Source organism: Dysidea avara, chromosome 1 (genome assembly GCF_963678975.1).
Source record: "Dysidea avara chromosome 1, odDysAvar1.4, whole genome shotgun sequence".
NCBI classification, from domain to species: Eukaryota; Metazoa; Porifera; class Demospongiae; order Dictyoceratida; family Dysideidae; genus Dysidea; species Dysidea avara.
This window is the reverse complement of record NC_089272.1, coordinates 20,164,241-20,179,962: the sequence shown is the minus strand read 5'-3', so window position 1 is coordinate 20,179,962 and position 15,722 is coordinate 20,164,241. Positions and strand designations below refer to the sequence as shown.

The 15,722-nt window shown below is 34.7% G+C and overlaps 1 protein-coding gene across 1 annotated transcript in view; it reads left to right on the top strand.

Annotated features, from left to right (window-relative positions):
• The window catches only part of LOC136258703 (uncharacterized), a 58,912-nt gene extending 45,120 nt beyond the window's left edge, over positions 1-13,792 (top strand). The window contains exons 41-54 of the mRNA XM_066052048.1: positions 1,636-1,738; positions 1,914-1,978; positions 2,109-2,235; positions 3,615-3,706; positions 3,939-4,050; positions 4,330-4,486; positions 4,545-4,626; positions 5,022-5,088; positions 5,142-5,245; positions 6,311-6,440; positions 6,545-6,586; positions 9,477-9,548; positions 13,028-13,094; positions 13,433-13,792. Coding sequence (XP_065908120.1) covers positions 1,636-1,738; positions 1,914-1,978; positions 2,109-2,235; positions 3,615-3,706; positions 3,939-4,050; positions 4,330-4,486; positions 4,545-4,626; positions 5,022-5,088; positions 5,142-5,245; positions 6,311-6,440; positions 6,545-6,586; positions 9,477-9,548; positions 13,028-13,094; positions 13,433-13,542 — 1,330 coding nt within the window. The 3' untranslated portion in view covers positions 13,543-13,792. The remainder of the gene's footprint in view (positions 1-1,635; positions 1,739-1,913; positions 1,979-2,108; positions 2,236-3,614; positions 3,707-3,938; positions 4,051-4,329; positions 4,487-4,544; positions 4,627-5,021; positions 5,089-5,141; positions 5,246-6,310; positions 6,441-6,544; positions 6,587-9,476; positions 9,549-13,027; positions 13,095-13,432) is intronic.
• Positions 13,793-15,722: the final 1,930 nt, after the last annotated feature.

The following is a 15,722-nucleotide window of genomic DNA, read 5'->3' as shown; positions in this document are numbered from 1 at the left end:
CATCATTGCGCTGAGTGATCAATCACTCCAGCCAATACGAGTTCTACCACTGGATTGCTTTAATAGACATACCTAAATGCTTCGGTGATGGGTGATGGGTTGGAGAAAGTAACGTTGCTGTTATGTTTGTTAATGTAAATGGACAAGTCCTGGAGATATCGCAGAAATACTTCATCATGTGTCACAATAGAATTAATTGTGGGCTATGACCCAATCCTGCCAAAATATGCGATGAACATCTATCATGCCAAACTATGGTGAAATACGCTTGAGTTACTTTGTTAAACTAGTTTGTGTGCATTCAGGCTGCTAATAGTTCTTACGATGCATGTTAATTATGAGTCCTAGTGTATGGTGAAGCTACACGACTAGAAAGTTCCATAAATCAGCATAGCCTTGCTCATGCTATATGAAAAATAAAGCGCTCGGCGTTTGGCCTCTACGCTAATAAAGCACTTGGCTTCGCCTCTTGCTTTATTAGCATCTCGGCCACACACCTTGTGCTTTATTTTTCATATAGCACTCGTGGCTATGCTTTAAAATAATTATACATAATATGTACATGTACCATGAAACCACCTAACTTCAAAGGAGAATTCTAGGGCACATATCTCATAAACCCTGGCTTGCCATGGTTTAACTTAAATGTACCATGGCCTTGATATCTGATGAGGTAACGTTGTTTGTTTTTATAAGAATCCTGGCAGTATTCGATTGTGGGAGCTTATTATTGCTTATGTAATGAAAACCATGAATCCAATTTTGCATTCTACAGCACGGCGATTCGACACCTTTACCACCCTATGAGTTGACAAACGGAAGTTTAAGGTGAGAACTAGTGTCATGATTAATTTACAATCGCGTGTCCGCGTGTTTGATTACGTACCACGCCCACTTTTCGTATATCATGAGGTAACCACTCTACAGCGAACCTTACCCATCTGGATGTTTAGAAAACATTGTAAACAGTGGTTAAACGATGTAGCAACTTTGAAACACTTGTTAAATCGCAAAATTGAGTGTTTCCGTGATATTCATAGGATTTTCCCATTTATGTTAACAAACATAACTGCAACGTTACTTGCTGCTGACCCATAATCGAATTTTACAAGACTGTCTATATAATAAATCCAGTGGGGTGCCTCGTATTGGCTTGGGTGATTAGTCGCCCACCACATTACATGGTACATATCAATTGTATCACGTGCCCTCGTGATCTGCCTGATATGTACACCCACGCTCTCGGGCCTAATGGCCCTCGAGCTTGGGTATACATATCAGGCAAATCACTCGGGTACATGATACAACTATTACATACAGTCATGCATATATGTGCACATAAATATCTAATCCATAGTGGGTGGGTGGGTGGGAATTTTTGTTGTACTAGGCCATTCAATTTTCAACAATGTGGTCATGGTGTGTCACATGGCCCAAACCTGATAATCAGTTAATAGATGAAGTAATGCTTGACACAATTTTAACAACATTACTGCATTTGCTTAGGTCATAGTGCACCCTTAGGTACAGCCTTAATAGCATGCGCTTAGGTCACAGCAATTATATGCAAGTTCTTATAGTCTTACATCTGCAGCACACATGTTAACTTTGTGATGTAATAAATTACATTTACAGTGGAGTTGGTAGCATGGCTGCAGGAATGGTGATCTCAAGCCAGATATCTAGTGGCTTCATCGAACTTCCTGAAAATGGAACTGTGAGACTGAAATTTAATAGTGTAAGACGATCTTGTATTTTATGCATACTGCTAATATGAACATACTAGCGGTATCTAGAAGTTGTAACTGCTAGATATCCTGAACCATACATGGTCATAGGTTATTAATGCTGCTAATGCCTACTAAACAGTTTCTTAAAATTATCATCTACATACTATTATTCTTTGTATGCAGTTTGGGAATGTTACTGTTTTAAATCCACAATGCGTGTTTTGGAATTTTAACTCATCCAATGGAAAGTGAGTGTTCTGTATACACTTATACACAAGTAACAACACCTTTACTATGCACATTGCACATCTGTGATAAAACTTGCATGTAAAGGAAGCTCTCCTTTGCATTATAATATGCCACATAATATATTTACAGCAACCGAAGAGCAGGTGGATGGTCAACTGAAGGAATTACACAAGATAATGACTTGGAATTACCAGTGTTGTGTAATACCACACACTTGACAAGTTTTTGTGTATTAGTTGGCTCAGAATCAGTTCAGGTACACAGTTCAGTTCAGTTTTGTGTATCACTATACACACATGACTAGCTGTATTTTTATATGCATAGATTAGAAGGATTTTTCACAGCATAAACTAACTTAATGCACAGATACATATTGCTGAATCCCATATAGTGATATATTTCTGTGTCACAATTTAATTGATGATGCAGAAATGTAGCGAAAGTATAGCATTCATAAAACTGATAGTATATGGCACTTGTATAGTTTCACATAGTTTTGGATAATGTCCATTCGCTTTATTTTCATGTAAAAAATTGTGATAAAATTTTTGTGTAAATATATTTTCGTATAATGTAGTGAATGACTGCTCTATTAGAGTAGTTCGATCTTGCATAAAAAAATTGTGTAAGAAATTTTTGTACAAGTTTTTGTATATGAAAATTATTTTATGACAAAAAAGTGAACTACAGTATAAGGAAAAGAAGGTTGATAAGGGATCATAGAAAAAGTAGGGAAACTGCAGGTGTAGGCAACCTTCCTTGTTTCCCTACTTTTTTCTATGATCCCTAAAACTCTTAATTTTTCCTTATACTTTGAAAATACATGTAAATTGTGCATACCAATTATGCAAGAGGCTGTTTGTGCAATTCTATTATAAATTCTTCTTATATACATGAAACGCTCTTATCTGTAAGTTTGTATGAGTGCATGCACAGTACAGTAATTATATGTGACCCAGTCTGGGATAACTGGTCTTATCTCCTATCTAAAAGTATTGAGAAATGCCGGTTGTAACCATTCAGTGTATGGTAGCTCACCAATGGTTGAAGATACATATACCAGATTTTTACATACGTATTTTACACCAATTCCTAACCTTACAGAGAATCCACTGTACAAGTAACCGACAGCTAACTTTTCTGCCATTTTAGATAGTTTACTGTATCAAGTGGGCTCCAAAATGGGTGGAAGGTGGGATCATGAAAATCTTAAAGAGGAAGGCATAGGAATAAATTAAGCCGAGTTATGGACCATAAATGAATGGAAATTTACAGCACAAGTCTTTATTCAATACCATGGTACTGTATAGCCACATACAGCCATCCCCAGGCTGGCCAGAGCTCCATAAGGCCTCAGATTGCTCATAAGGATTGCCACTGTGTTTGGGAAAAGCAGCCAGTAAAAGCAGACCACTCAAGGCTAGCTGATTTTAATAATGAAATTTGCTAGTTTATTCATGCAGTTTTGTGTTCTTGGTAAAAAATCAAATCTGCTGTTGTGGACGATATGACTAGTTTTCTCAGACCCAGTCACATGTTATGTCACAATCATATGCATGCATGTTGTAGCCGCAATGCACTGTATATATAAATCTGAATTATGTATAAGATTGCTAATGTTTCTTCTATACATAGGAAATGTCTTCTCTTCGTATTGTAAGCTACATTGGCTGTGGTGTCTCAATTGTGTGCCTATTACTCACTATTATGGCAATTGTGCTACTTAGGTAAATGGTTATGTCAAGCTTAACTTATTAGTGGTGTATAGAGTAGTTGTGAGGTATTTGTGTTTTGCAATTCAAACATTACCTTTTTGGATAAGAATTCACAGGCTCTTTTATCACTTGATTATGTGGAAACACATCACTTTACTGAAGGAGTCATTTTGCTTGCACAATGCAAATGCACACATATGTTGTTCATTACTGATGAGTATTTTAAATTTTCTTTTTTATATAGGAAGAAAGCATTTAAGAAGAAGCACAACAAGATCCACTTAAATCTTTCAATTGCCCTTCTTCTTGGATTGATAACATTTGTTAGTGGGATTGAAACTGCTACAGAAAACAAGGTAAACTTAAGTGTGTCTGCTTGAAGTAAAAAAATTACTTTGATTCTCAGAATGAGAAATAAACATAGTGTATAAGAATTGTACATTTAATACATTAGAAAACTTGAATTTGAAATAAAATACTTGCTGTAACTATAGACCAAATCTATACTAAAAATAATTTTAAAAGAAGTGCACATGCTTTTCAGTAAGTTTTTATGTTCATATCATTTGTTTATATAATAGTAACCATAGAGCAACACAGATACAACAAGAAGCTATTATATTTCATCTCTACAGGTGGCTTGTATCATTGTCACGACACTTCTGCACTATTTCTTCCTTGCTGTATTTTCTTGGACATTATGTGAAGGAATAATAATCTTTGTAATGTTGGTCAAAATATTCTACACTGGTTTCTTCCAGCAAATGTACTTTTTTCTGCTGCTTGGATGGGGTAGGTTAATGGACAGATGAGTTGTTTTACAAGATTAAACTGTTATCTCCATATGTAGGTCTTCCTCTACCACTAGTTGTCTTGTCTATTGGATTATCTTACAGGAATTATGGGATATATCAGAATGATGAAAGAGTAGCGTAAGTTTCATAGAATTAAACTTAATTTGAGGTCTACATGTAGATATTTTGTATAAACTTGAAAGGCCAAGGCTGTAGCACACAAGCATAGTGACAGGGCCTGATATGGGTCATGATTATATAAACTCCACAGATTATTTCTTTGTTTTACATTTCGTATATAATACGTATTTACTTTCTTCATGGTTTGTGTAATACTATTAACAAATTGTTTTAAAATCAACACATGAACCATTTATGCTCCTGTTGTCATCGGTTAAAGCTTATTAGTTGTTGGTTACTATGATGGTTTGACCAATTATTTCAAATGTATAGCATATGTGTAGTGGATATTATATCTGTGTCAGTAAAACACTAGATTTATTTTAGAGTTTAATTTTAATCATTATTCATAGATGTTGGATTTCAAATGAGGATGGTGCTATATGGGCATTTACTGCTCCAATGCTGGTAATCAATCTTGTAAGTGGTAATTTTTCAATGAAACGCTTTTAGTTTTTGTAATATCAACGTAGGTTAATGTATTCTTTTTGTCTGCTGCGGTATTTAAAGTATACAAGTCAAAGAGGGATAATAATAAAATGAGTGCTGCAGAGAAATCGACATTTGAGACAGCATGGTACGTGTGACTTGTATATTTTCACCATAAGCACATTTAATATGCATACTGTACTTATCCCATTGCAAGCTGCTTTGCATCACAACATAGACAGTGGTAAAACTACTTGAGACAACCTGAAAGCACTGAAATTTTAACACTGCAAAAGATTGAAACACTGTAAAAAATATTTTGATTAAGTAGTCACACTACCTTTGAGTCTAATAAAGCAATCATGTTTTGGCTATATTCTTTAATGAATTCTAATGAGTAGAGTTTAAAACAATAGCTCCATGTTTATTCATATGCATACATTATGTGGCTATAATATAACTACTATTTCAGTTTCCTTGCTCTATGGTATCTAATACAAATTGTTGCATTCAACTCTAGCTGAACACATGGATTTCATGTTGTTTAGCCAGTACAAAGATGTTCAAAGCTGGTAAAGTTGTCTTAATATGTCAACCACTTTGTCATTCCTTACATACATACTGCCATAGGTATTGTGACCATTAAAATATTTTAATAAAACATTTTTACCACAAAATTTTGTTACTTTGATAATACATTGTGTACTTAGCTACAGTCAAGCTGCAAAGATTATTTGCAAATATGTAACAAAATTACAGTTCTGTTGTAAGGTGTAGCTAACATCGTATCACTCAACACGACAGTTACAACATTCCAGCACCTAAAGAACTGAGACATTGCTGGTCTCTATATAGTGCTTCATTCCATTCCTGTTCACCTTAAATAAGAGTTTTGCCTTTTATCACCTGAGTCATCTTGAGTCCATTAATTAACTCTTTGTCACGTCCTGTTTTTCACCATGTTCCATCATCACACTGTAGGTAACACTTAAAAGCCTGCGACTTGCATCATCATAGTAATACCTACAAAACATAAAAGCACTTGAGAAAATTACTACAGTTAAAACTGTAAAACAATATGGGCACTCTAATTTTTTGCTCAAACATTTTTGAACCAATCACAAATATTTGTCTACCTACAGTAATATATGGTCATACATGTACACAATTCCACATTTTTATGTCTGTTTTTGTGACTATATTTTCACTGCAGGGCTATACTGCGAAGTGTTTTAGTCCTTCTACCATTACTTGGATGCACCTGGATATTGGGACTATTGTTTCTGGTTAACAGTGATTCAGAGGCACTGGCATGGATTTTTACCATAGTGAACTCACTACAGGTAGGTTGTGTAAAACAACAGGATCATAAATAAACTAATTAATTGCTATGTAAATAATAAAGATTGAAATTATCATTATTGCAATAAATTGGTTATACTTCTAGGGTTTCATGATATTCTTCTTCCACGTATTGAGAAATGATGAGGTAAACATGTCTGTAATGAACAGTGGTTCAGTGTGTGAATAGGGTCAATGATGGTTGCAATTTTATTAATTCATTTTTATAAGACCACTTCAACTTGATTAGCTGTTGAGTAACTAAAGTTTTTGTCAAAGAAATGTGTTATCTAATAATTAGGGATCTGCCAATTATATAATTTTGAAGAATCAGGTAAAGTTTTGGTAATAATTTCTATGCACTGTAACACCCAAATTGTTAAGTGATCGCTCCATTATAGAACTGTGTTCTTTCACTTCGTTTTGTGCTTTAATGATTTACTGCAGCAGCTGTTTCCAACTTACTATTGAATACACAATTAATTTCATTGGGAACAAATGGTACTTCTGGACATAATTTTGTGAGCAATAGGTGGAAATAAGAGAATTGCTAGAAAAAATTTAAAGCATAATTGGTACTAAATTATTATACAGTGGGGTATTTAGAGGGTTTCCAAATCCCCTCTGAAATTTTAACTTATAGCTACGTAGGCTTGCAGCAGAAACACGAGACTATCTTAGTTTGATAGTACAATTATTTAGAATTAAGCCTCTCACCGCCACAACTGCCATATGGCAGTTTCGATCATAAACACCTACAGTATAATATCATATTCTAAGCACTCTATAACTTCAGTTGAATGTCTAGTAGCTTCTGCACTTATCCTGTAGTGGCCATGCCCTTAAGTGAACAGGAACAAGGATAACCAGTCTCTCATATACTATTGCATAGTTAGATTATGTAATCATCTACTTTCGGGATGTCGATAACAAGCATTATAGACAATTCTTCGAAGTGATAATGGCACTACTAATGAAGAGAAACAGTAAGGAGAGGGACTGTATAGGTTACAGTGGTATGCTGCTACTTTTTTATATCTTGAGTCAGTGACCTTGTACGTATATGCGCATGCACACTTGCTCAATTGTCTGAAAACCAGGCTTGGAGATAATCGCTTCAATTTTCAACAGGTTAGCGACGCTTATTGTGTTATTATAAACGGTACTCGACCGATAAGTTGTAAGATTTGACAAGTGGTTTCATGTAGGCTGATTTTTACACTTTAGAGTTATATAATGGCTTTGTAGTTGCTGTTTGTGTAAACAACAACAACTTGATAATCAAATTCCTTGTTCAGTAGCGAGTAATTTGATATATAGTTTTATAGGATTATCTTGTATGGTTTGTAAATTATAGCAGTTTAGAAGCAGTAGATTGGAGCCTCTATAAAGTTGGTGGTGAGGGGGTTAATGAAAACAGAGCAGGGAGAAGCTCACATTGATTCCTGAGAAGTGGGTTAAGAGAGGGGGGGATGTATTGAAGACCTTTACAAAGATCAACATACTCTAATAGAGTAGTAAGATGTGCTCTAATAGAGCAGTCAACACTACTCTAATAGAACTTTCATAACAGAATATAATTTATAATGAGGATGATTGATTTTTCAACCCCATACAATCAGTTTAAGCAGTTCCTCCTTACAGGAGACATTACAATACATAAACATACAAAAACAGACAGCAGTAAGTACAGTGTATATTACATGACTACAAATACTACAATTATCTAGTAGCAAACTGGTTCAACAATTACAAACAAGACAATACTTATGTAAAATAATCATTACAAAACTATCAAAATGGCATTTGGTATTGAACAAATAATATAACTTTGCTCATATATTTATAAATTTAAAAATAAAGCAGAAATCCAAGCAGCAAAAAGTAGTGAAACAAGAGATGAATGATGGAATCACAGTACAACTCTGTCAGTAAATCTCTACATTGCCATGTCATATTTTGTACTATGCCAAAGTAGCACAGAGCTATAATACCATTATTCATCTCTTGTTTCTATACTTTTATCGCTTGGATCTCTTCTTTCTTTTGTACTTACTTTTTTATACAGCTATGCATGTGTTCTATTAGAATATCATATTACGTGACAGTTATATTAGGGTGACTGCTGTATTAGAGTATCTCAAGTCAGCCTCTTGCCTACCAAGTGGGGCATGATGGTCACTATTCCTTATTTTCACTGGCTATCATAGCTACACCAATAAGGGATGAGATCATCATGTTCAAGTTAATAGACTGTTATGAGGTATGTTCTCCAGGCTTGATTATTATTAGTCAACCTAGATAGTTAATGGTCATGTTATTCTCTAAAGGTGATGGTGATTTTGTCACATAAGATGCCTTTACAACAATTTTAAGGGTGTAATTATAGATGGCACCTGTCTTTTTTTAGGGGCGATCCCTACTTATACAGTACAACCATACTGTTTGATCAGACTTACTTGAAATTTAAAGATGATTCAACAGCTATAAATCTTATTTCAAGTAACAAGATACAAGATTTATAACTGCTGAATCATTCTTTAAATTGCAAGTAAGTCTGATCAGACAGTATAGTAGTACTATATAAGTAGGGATCACTCCTAAAGACAGGCACCACCTGAAATTACTGACCATTAAAATTGTCCTGAAGACATCTTATGTGTTATTGCAGAATAGCTATTTGGATCACTACAGTTAGTGACAGATATTGTATAGTTATCTATATTAGCTAATTTGACCAGCCATAAACCATAATTGACATTAGGACTTAAAGGGAACCAAGCATTTTAGTGAAAATAATTTATCCATGAAGCTAGAAAACTTCGATGTATTTTGATGTTCACAATCTGTAAGCATCAGGGGACTATGCCCCCTGACCCCTGCATGCACCTATAACTCACTACCAAATCTGGAAATACCCCTATGGTTGGATACGTATATACATCTCTAAAACACAGTATATGTGTGTATTATATAATGGTACCTTAAACTTTAACCATATGATTTGTGTATGCATAACCTTGTGAATTACTCTGTAGGTTTATAATAGTATTCGAGATTATTTTAAGAAACAATTTAAGACCAGAGAGAAGAAGGCAAAACCAGATAAGGTAGAGACTGATTAACTAATCATATGCATCCATAATGCATGCATAGTGATAATGAGGATTAATACAAACAATGGCTAATTGTGAAAGCTACACATGTTTTATGAATATCTTATATTGTTTGGTATGTAATTTCAAACCATTGTAAGGATTATTAGAAATACTGCACAGTACGAGTGTAAAATTGTTATACTGTACAAGTACACAAAAAAAAATTGGAATTTTTAATTAGAGTAGGGACCATAGCACATCGATAAAAAGTACTGAAACAAGTCCATGATATTAAATCATAGTAAAACAATAAGAAGTGTTATATCTCTACTGTGCTCAAGATACCATAATGGAAATGTACAGTAGGGATATAACACTTCTTATTACTTTACGGTGATTTAATATCATGGACTACTCCAACTTGTTTCAGTACTTTTTATCGATGTGCTATGGTCCATACTCTAGTTGAAAATTTCAATTTTTTTGTGTACTTGTTTGTTAACTTTTTTTGTAAATAATTTTATTATGACTGGTGAACCCATGCATACCATATCTGAAATGGCACTGCGCACCCTAACTATATCAAATGTCGTGTGAAAAGTGAAGTATCCATTATGCTTCGTTGTCAGCTACAGTATGTTCAACCTGTTACACAACATTTTGAATCGAGAACTACTTGTAAAACACCTCTACAATCCACGCATACAAAAAGAAAGAATAGTGCCATGCACCCCCAATTATATTAATTATCATCTGAAAAGTGAAGTATCCATTATGCTTCGTTATCGGCTATGTTCAACCTGTTACACAGCAGTATGAATCAAGAACTATTTGAAAAGCACCTCTGCAATCAAAATAGCCACTATGAAAAGAACCGGATGATTTTTGTTATGAAGGGAAGCCATCATGTGCTACCACCAAATTGACACCTTTTGCTGTCAGCAAAGATGAATGGGACACAAAGGAGGACACTGGTAAGTCCATGAAGAGTGCATTGTACGTACTGCGGTATGCCAAAAGGTACCTGTTGGGCCGAAGCAACGTCGAACAGTGAACAAATCAAGCTTGTAGCCTTAGCCATTATCGAGTTACACATGTCTGAAAGCATCAGTCAGTCAGTTACTCAGTCAGTAGAAAATTCCGCCGAATAATAAAAAAAAAAATCCGTAGCAACTTGTTGAAAACATTTTGGGTCGATCTGAAAGCTTGTTTAGGCTTAGTTTTACCTAACCAATACTGCCTCATCGTTATCAGGGAAAATTGAGGCTGGTTTTTGGGTGATATTATTTCATGGGCCATGCCTACTCCTTTGTGGTCCCTACTATACAGTTACTATCGTACTGTATGATACTATCCACATAATATAGCCCATGGTCCAGCATTTCTATATACATAATGGCATTGTAGTTACAGTGTAGTTGTTGGCACAAGTTTTAGAATAATGAATATGGATGGAATTCAGGGATTGTGCTGGCATTATGAAGCAATTATAAAGTTATAGGAGTAAGAAACTTTTTGTTAAGGGTTAAAAAATGAAATATTTTAATAGAGCAGTCAAAATTTTAATAGAGTTGAGAATGTACTGAAGCACTCAGGTAGAATGATCAAACAATTGTACAGTGAAATATCCACCAACAAAAGACATAAAGATTAGGCCATGCACATAAACTTAATTATTAGTTTCTTGTCCTACTGTTTTTCTTCTTCATCGAGGATTTTTTTACACCACTAGTTGTTGAGTGTGTAGCCATTTAGTAGCTATTAAAGTTAGTAACTAACTAAGAAAGGCACATTTAGAGTCATGTGAGCTATGTGGTATAGCTATCTAGTTAATCTGTTCCACATTGGTATTTTGAGTGTTGAAAGATGAGAAACTAGTAATTAGCATTAAGAACTTTGCATGGGCAAGATCAAAGGAAAAGTGTACTTTAAATTTCATAAGTACACTTTAGCGCATAATAGGTGGTTTTAAGCACTTTTCAGAAGGGTTTTAAGAGCATGATAGCCTCATGCGTTAAACTAACAACTACTGCATTTTTGGGCTTAATGTATTTTGCGGACTAGACTCACGGACTAGACTCACAGACTGGATTCACAGACTAGACTCACAGACTGGACTCACGGACTGGACTCACACACTGAGCTGGAAACAGCTTTTAAACAATAATCCAGACATTATCCATCGAGCTACAACTGCTGATAGTGCTCTTCCTTACAAGTCAACAAACTAGCGCATGCACTAATTAATTAGAATACACTTACGATACACAAGTACTGGCAGTGATAAAGTGTGGTAGAGGCTATTGTTGTAGTGTAGATGTTTTCCTTTATTGTTTTGGCACTGGTGCTAGCAGTGGCTAAAAAAACTATTTTTTACAACTAGCCCAAACCTGAGACCGGGGGGGTAGTACATATAAGCGAAACTTTCTTTGTGTTTGAATTACATAATCATATTATTTTGTATTTTGTGCTCTATATTGTCACCATTGTTGCATAGCAAAATGTCACTGAAGGGAATAATTGAAGGGATTTCAGGGGAGTGTGGGAGCATATTTACCTAGTTGAAACATAATTGTGGTGAGATTGAATCTGGAAGTAATTTGAGATATAAGTGACTGAGATGTGGAACTAGGAAATAGCAAACAAACTTACAGTGACGTACAAGTCAATTCTTTATTGTTTTATAAGATTTTAAGGCAATTTTTTATATCAATAATGAACTGTGAAAATGACCATAACTATAAGTTGCAATTTTTAAATTAGTGGACCATAAGCAGAAAATTTTTGAAAATGGCAATCTCAAGACTGGATCTTGAGGTACTTTTGTCAAATTCCTGTAAACATGTGCAGCACATGTATGTAATTTTTGACTTTATTCTTTTCTGTGGTGCAGCTTGCTATTTAGTCTGACTTTTACAACTAGCCAAATCACCATTTACAACTAGCCAAAAGTCATTTACAACTAGCTTTTTGGCCGCAACTAGCCCCCTTTTTTAGCCCCTGAGTGCTAGGGTTGTAGAGATGAGCCAGTAACAATTCTTAGCAGGGTAGCTGTAGATGGCACCGCCTGACAAGGTGATGGGGCTATGCAAATAAACTAGCTCATCACTACAGCCCTAACGCTAGTGCTAAGTACTGGAGCAACAAAGGAAAAACATCTAAGCTACAACGATGGCCTCTATCACGTTTTATCAATGCTAGTACTCGTGTATCGTAAGTGTATTCTAATTAATTAGTGCATGCACTAGTTTTTGACTTGTAAGGAAGAGCAATATCAGCAGCTGTAACTCGATAGTGGTGTCTCCAGTGTTGCAAGAGATGGACAATGTCTAGGATTATTGTTTAAAAACTGTTTCCAGCTCAGTGCATAAGTCCAGTCTGTGAGTCTAGTCCATGCAGTCCATGAAATACATTAGGCCACATTTTTGTGCGTAATTCTTATAATGTAGTCTTAACTCTGTTTTGTACCATGAGACATTTTTCCTCACCAGAATACTATGGATGTCAAGTTTTTGTCAAATCAGTTGTACACTCCACAAGCCAGTACTCTGCAATCTAGTAAGCACATGCACCTACAGTGTATCTATGTATTGTGTAATTGGGCCTGACATGTAGGCACATAAGAATTACCTATACTATTTCAAAAATGACATTATGTGTGATTATGCTACATGCAGTTTGAGAACACTGAATTGGCTTTGTAACTATGCAAACATTTCATTCTACAGTGTAGTACTGACATAATTATGACTTGTTTTGTGATGGTTGTATATGGTTTGTCAGGTGACAGATTATGTGACAGCTTGTCAATAGAATGTAATCATTATAGTGTTGAGTGTTACTGGTACATACTGTGTTTATCTGTTGATTTCTGTATGTAAATTTTACCCACTAAGATCTTGGGGCTATGCTGAGTGAGTTTTCTACTGAACATCAAGACACATCATTTGTAGAAGATCAAGATGATCAAGCAACACTCACCAATCATGATGCTATGATGTTTTAACTGAAATGGAAACTTTATCAATGCATATACACATTTTTGATTTTTGTTACAGTAAGCAATTTTTTGACTTAAACATTAGGTAGTAGTTTTTCCTCTTACTAGATGCTGAAATCATGCTTAAATATATACCATAGTGTGTAGATTTCATAAACTTAATGTGACTGCTGTTTCCTTTATTTTACGATACGTTGCTATACCTATTGTGTATAACATTTTAAGGAAAAACATTATTTGTTTGTTATGATTGTCAGTGGACCATAACATTTCAGTTATACTACATAGTGTTGAAAAATAAACATTACTGAAAGTGCAATGTAGAGACCTATGAATAGGTCAAAGCCTGTAATTATTATTATTAAGGCTTTACAGCAGAAGTGCTGAAGGTCTGTAGGACACCTGGTCCTACAGCCTGTTTAAAGTTGTTACATAAAGTGTGTTTGATAAGGTGGAGAAAGGAGAAAAAATCCATGACTGGACCTGGGCAGCCTCGAACCTGCAGTCATCTGATTAACGCTCAAACATTTACAGGAGTCTGCTAGGCAGTGAGGATGTTTTCTCCATATCAATTTCAAGTATATTTATAGCCATAGAAACTGTAGAGAGTGACTGTAAGTATAGGGCACTAGATTCTTGACATTATAACTGTATCAAATACAGAAAACATACAGTGCTCCCTCTATTATCTGAACTTGTAATATAAAAACAGTAGAACTGACTGCTCTATTAGAGTATTTTGTCTACAGTGTACCGTAATTTGCTTTACTTCCTTGAAAAATAAATTTTTCGTGATAAAATTTGTGTAAAAATAATTTCTTATGATTTACGTGAATGACTGCTCTATTACAGTAGTTCAATCTTTAGTACAAAATTTCATATAAGAATTTTGTACAAATTTTGCATACAAGAATTACAACGAAAAAAGCAAATTATGGTATGTTCTATTAGAACATTTGAACATGGCTCTATACATACATAAAATTAATGGGCTTTGATTATCTGATCTACTGAACATGTCTTGGCCCCAAGGGAGTCAGATAATTGAGGGAACACTGTATATATATAAGAAGCTTAAAATTTGTTTTTAAAAATAATCCATAGTTTAAATGGCTCAAGCATTTACAAATACAAAACCAAATACTCTAGTCTCTTCCACTCCTGTTGTGGCTTCATTGCTCATTTATATATTGGGGATTAAATGTTCATTTCCAGTCAATAATTAAGTTAATACAATGCATTCATTTACATTGGGTAGATTGCTCAAATAATTTAATATCTTGGATGGAACTAGCTACATAAGATCAAGAAATTTGGCTTGTTTATATAGTGACTGATCCAATAACCTTTTTTTCATTCAAATATCTGACATTCTCTTTATGTCCCATTCAAGTTTTTACCATACATTTCCTATGGGGTAGCCAGAAAAGTTTAGAATCTGGTACAGCCCATACTCAAACTTGTAGTGAAGCCAAATCACATATGCCTGTTCCTCATACCTTACTGTCATCACTAATCTATTATTATTATTATGTAATGGAACAATTCAATTAAAAAATTAAATTAATAGGCCAGGGGCCTTTGACAATGTCCATATCCAGTGCCTGTCTAACAACCATTTAAATGTTGAGATTGTTTCAGCCATAAGCCCATAACTACTTCTTCAGGTAGGTTGTTCTAATGTTGGATTACTCGAAAAGTGAAGAAATGCTGACTAATTAATGCTGGTGTTAATTCTTCATAAAAGTTTCATTTGGTGACCCCTTGTAGCATTTCCTTGCTGTAGTGTACAGACATCTGGATTAATGTTGTAGTATGAATTAAGCATTTTGTATATCACAATGAGGTCACCTCTTTTCCTTCTACAAATAAGTGAATGCATGTTTTGCTCTTCAAGTCTAGCTTCAAATGACAATGTAGTGAAACTAGTGATTGATGGTATCAGTTTAGTGACCCTACTTTGTACTTTTTCTAGTACATCAATAACCTTGGCAAAATGAGAATTCCAGATAGGGGAACAATGATATCAAATCAATATTTTTGTTTAGCATAGTAAAAGATGGAGCTGATCTATACTTGAAACTGTGTTTTAACCTTCCCAACACTTGATTGGCACTACTCGCAATTTTATGACAATGAAGACTTGAGCTCATGTCCATATATTCCCAGATCTTTTTGCTCTGTGG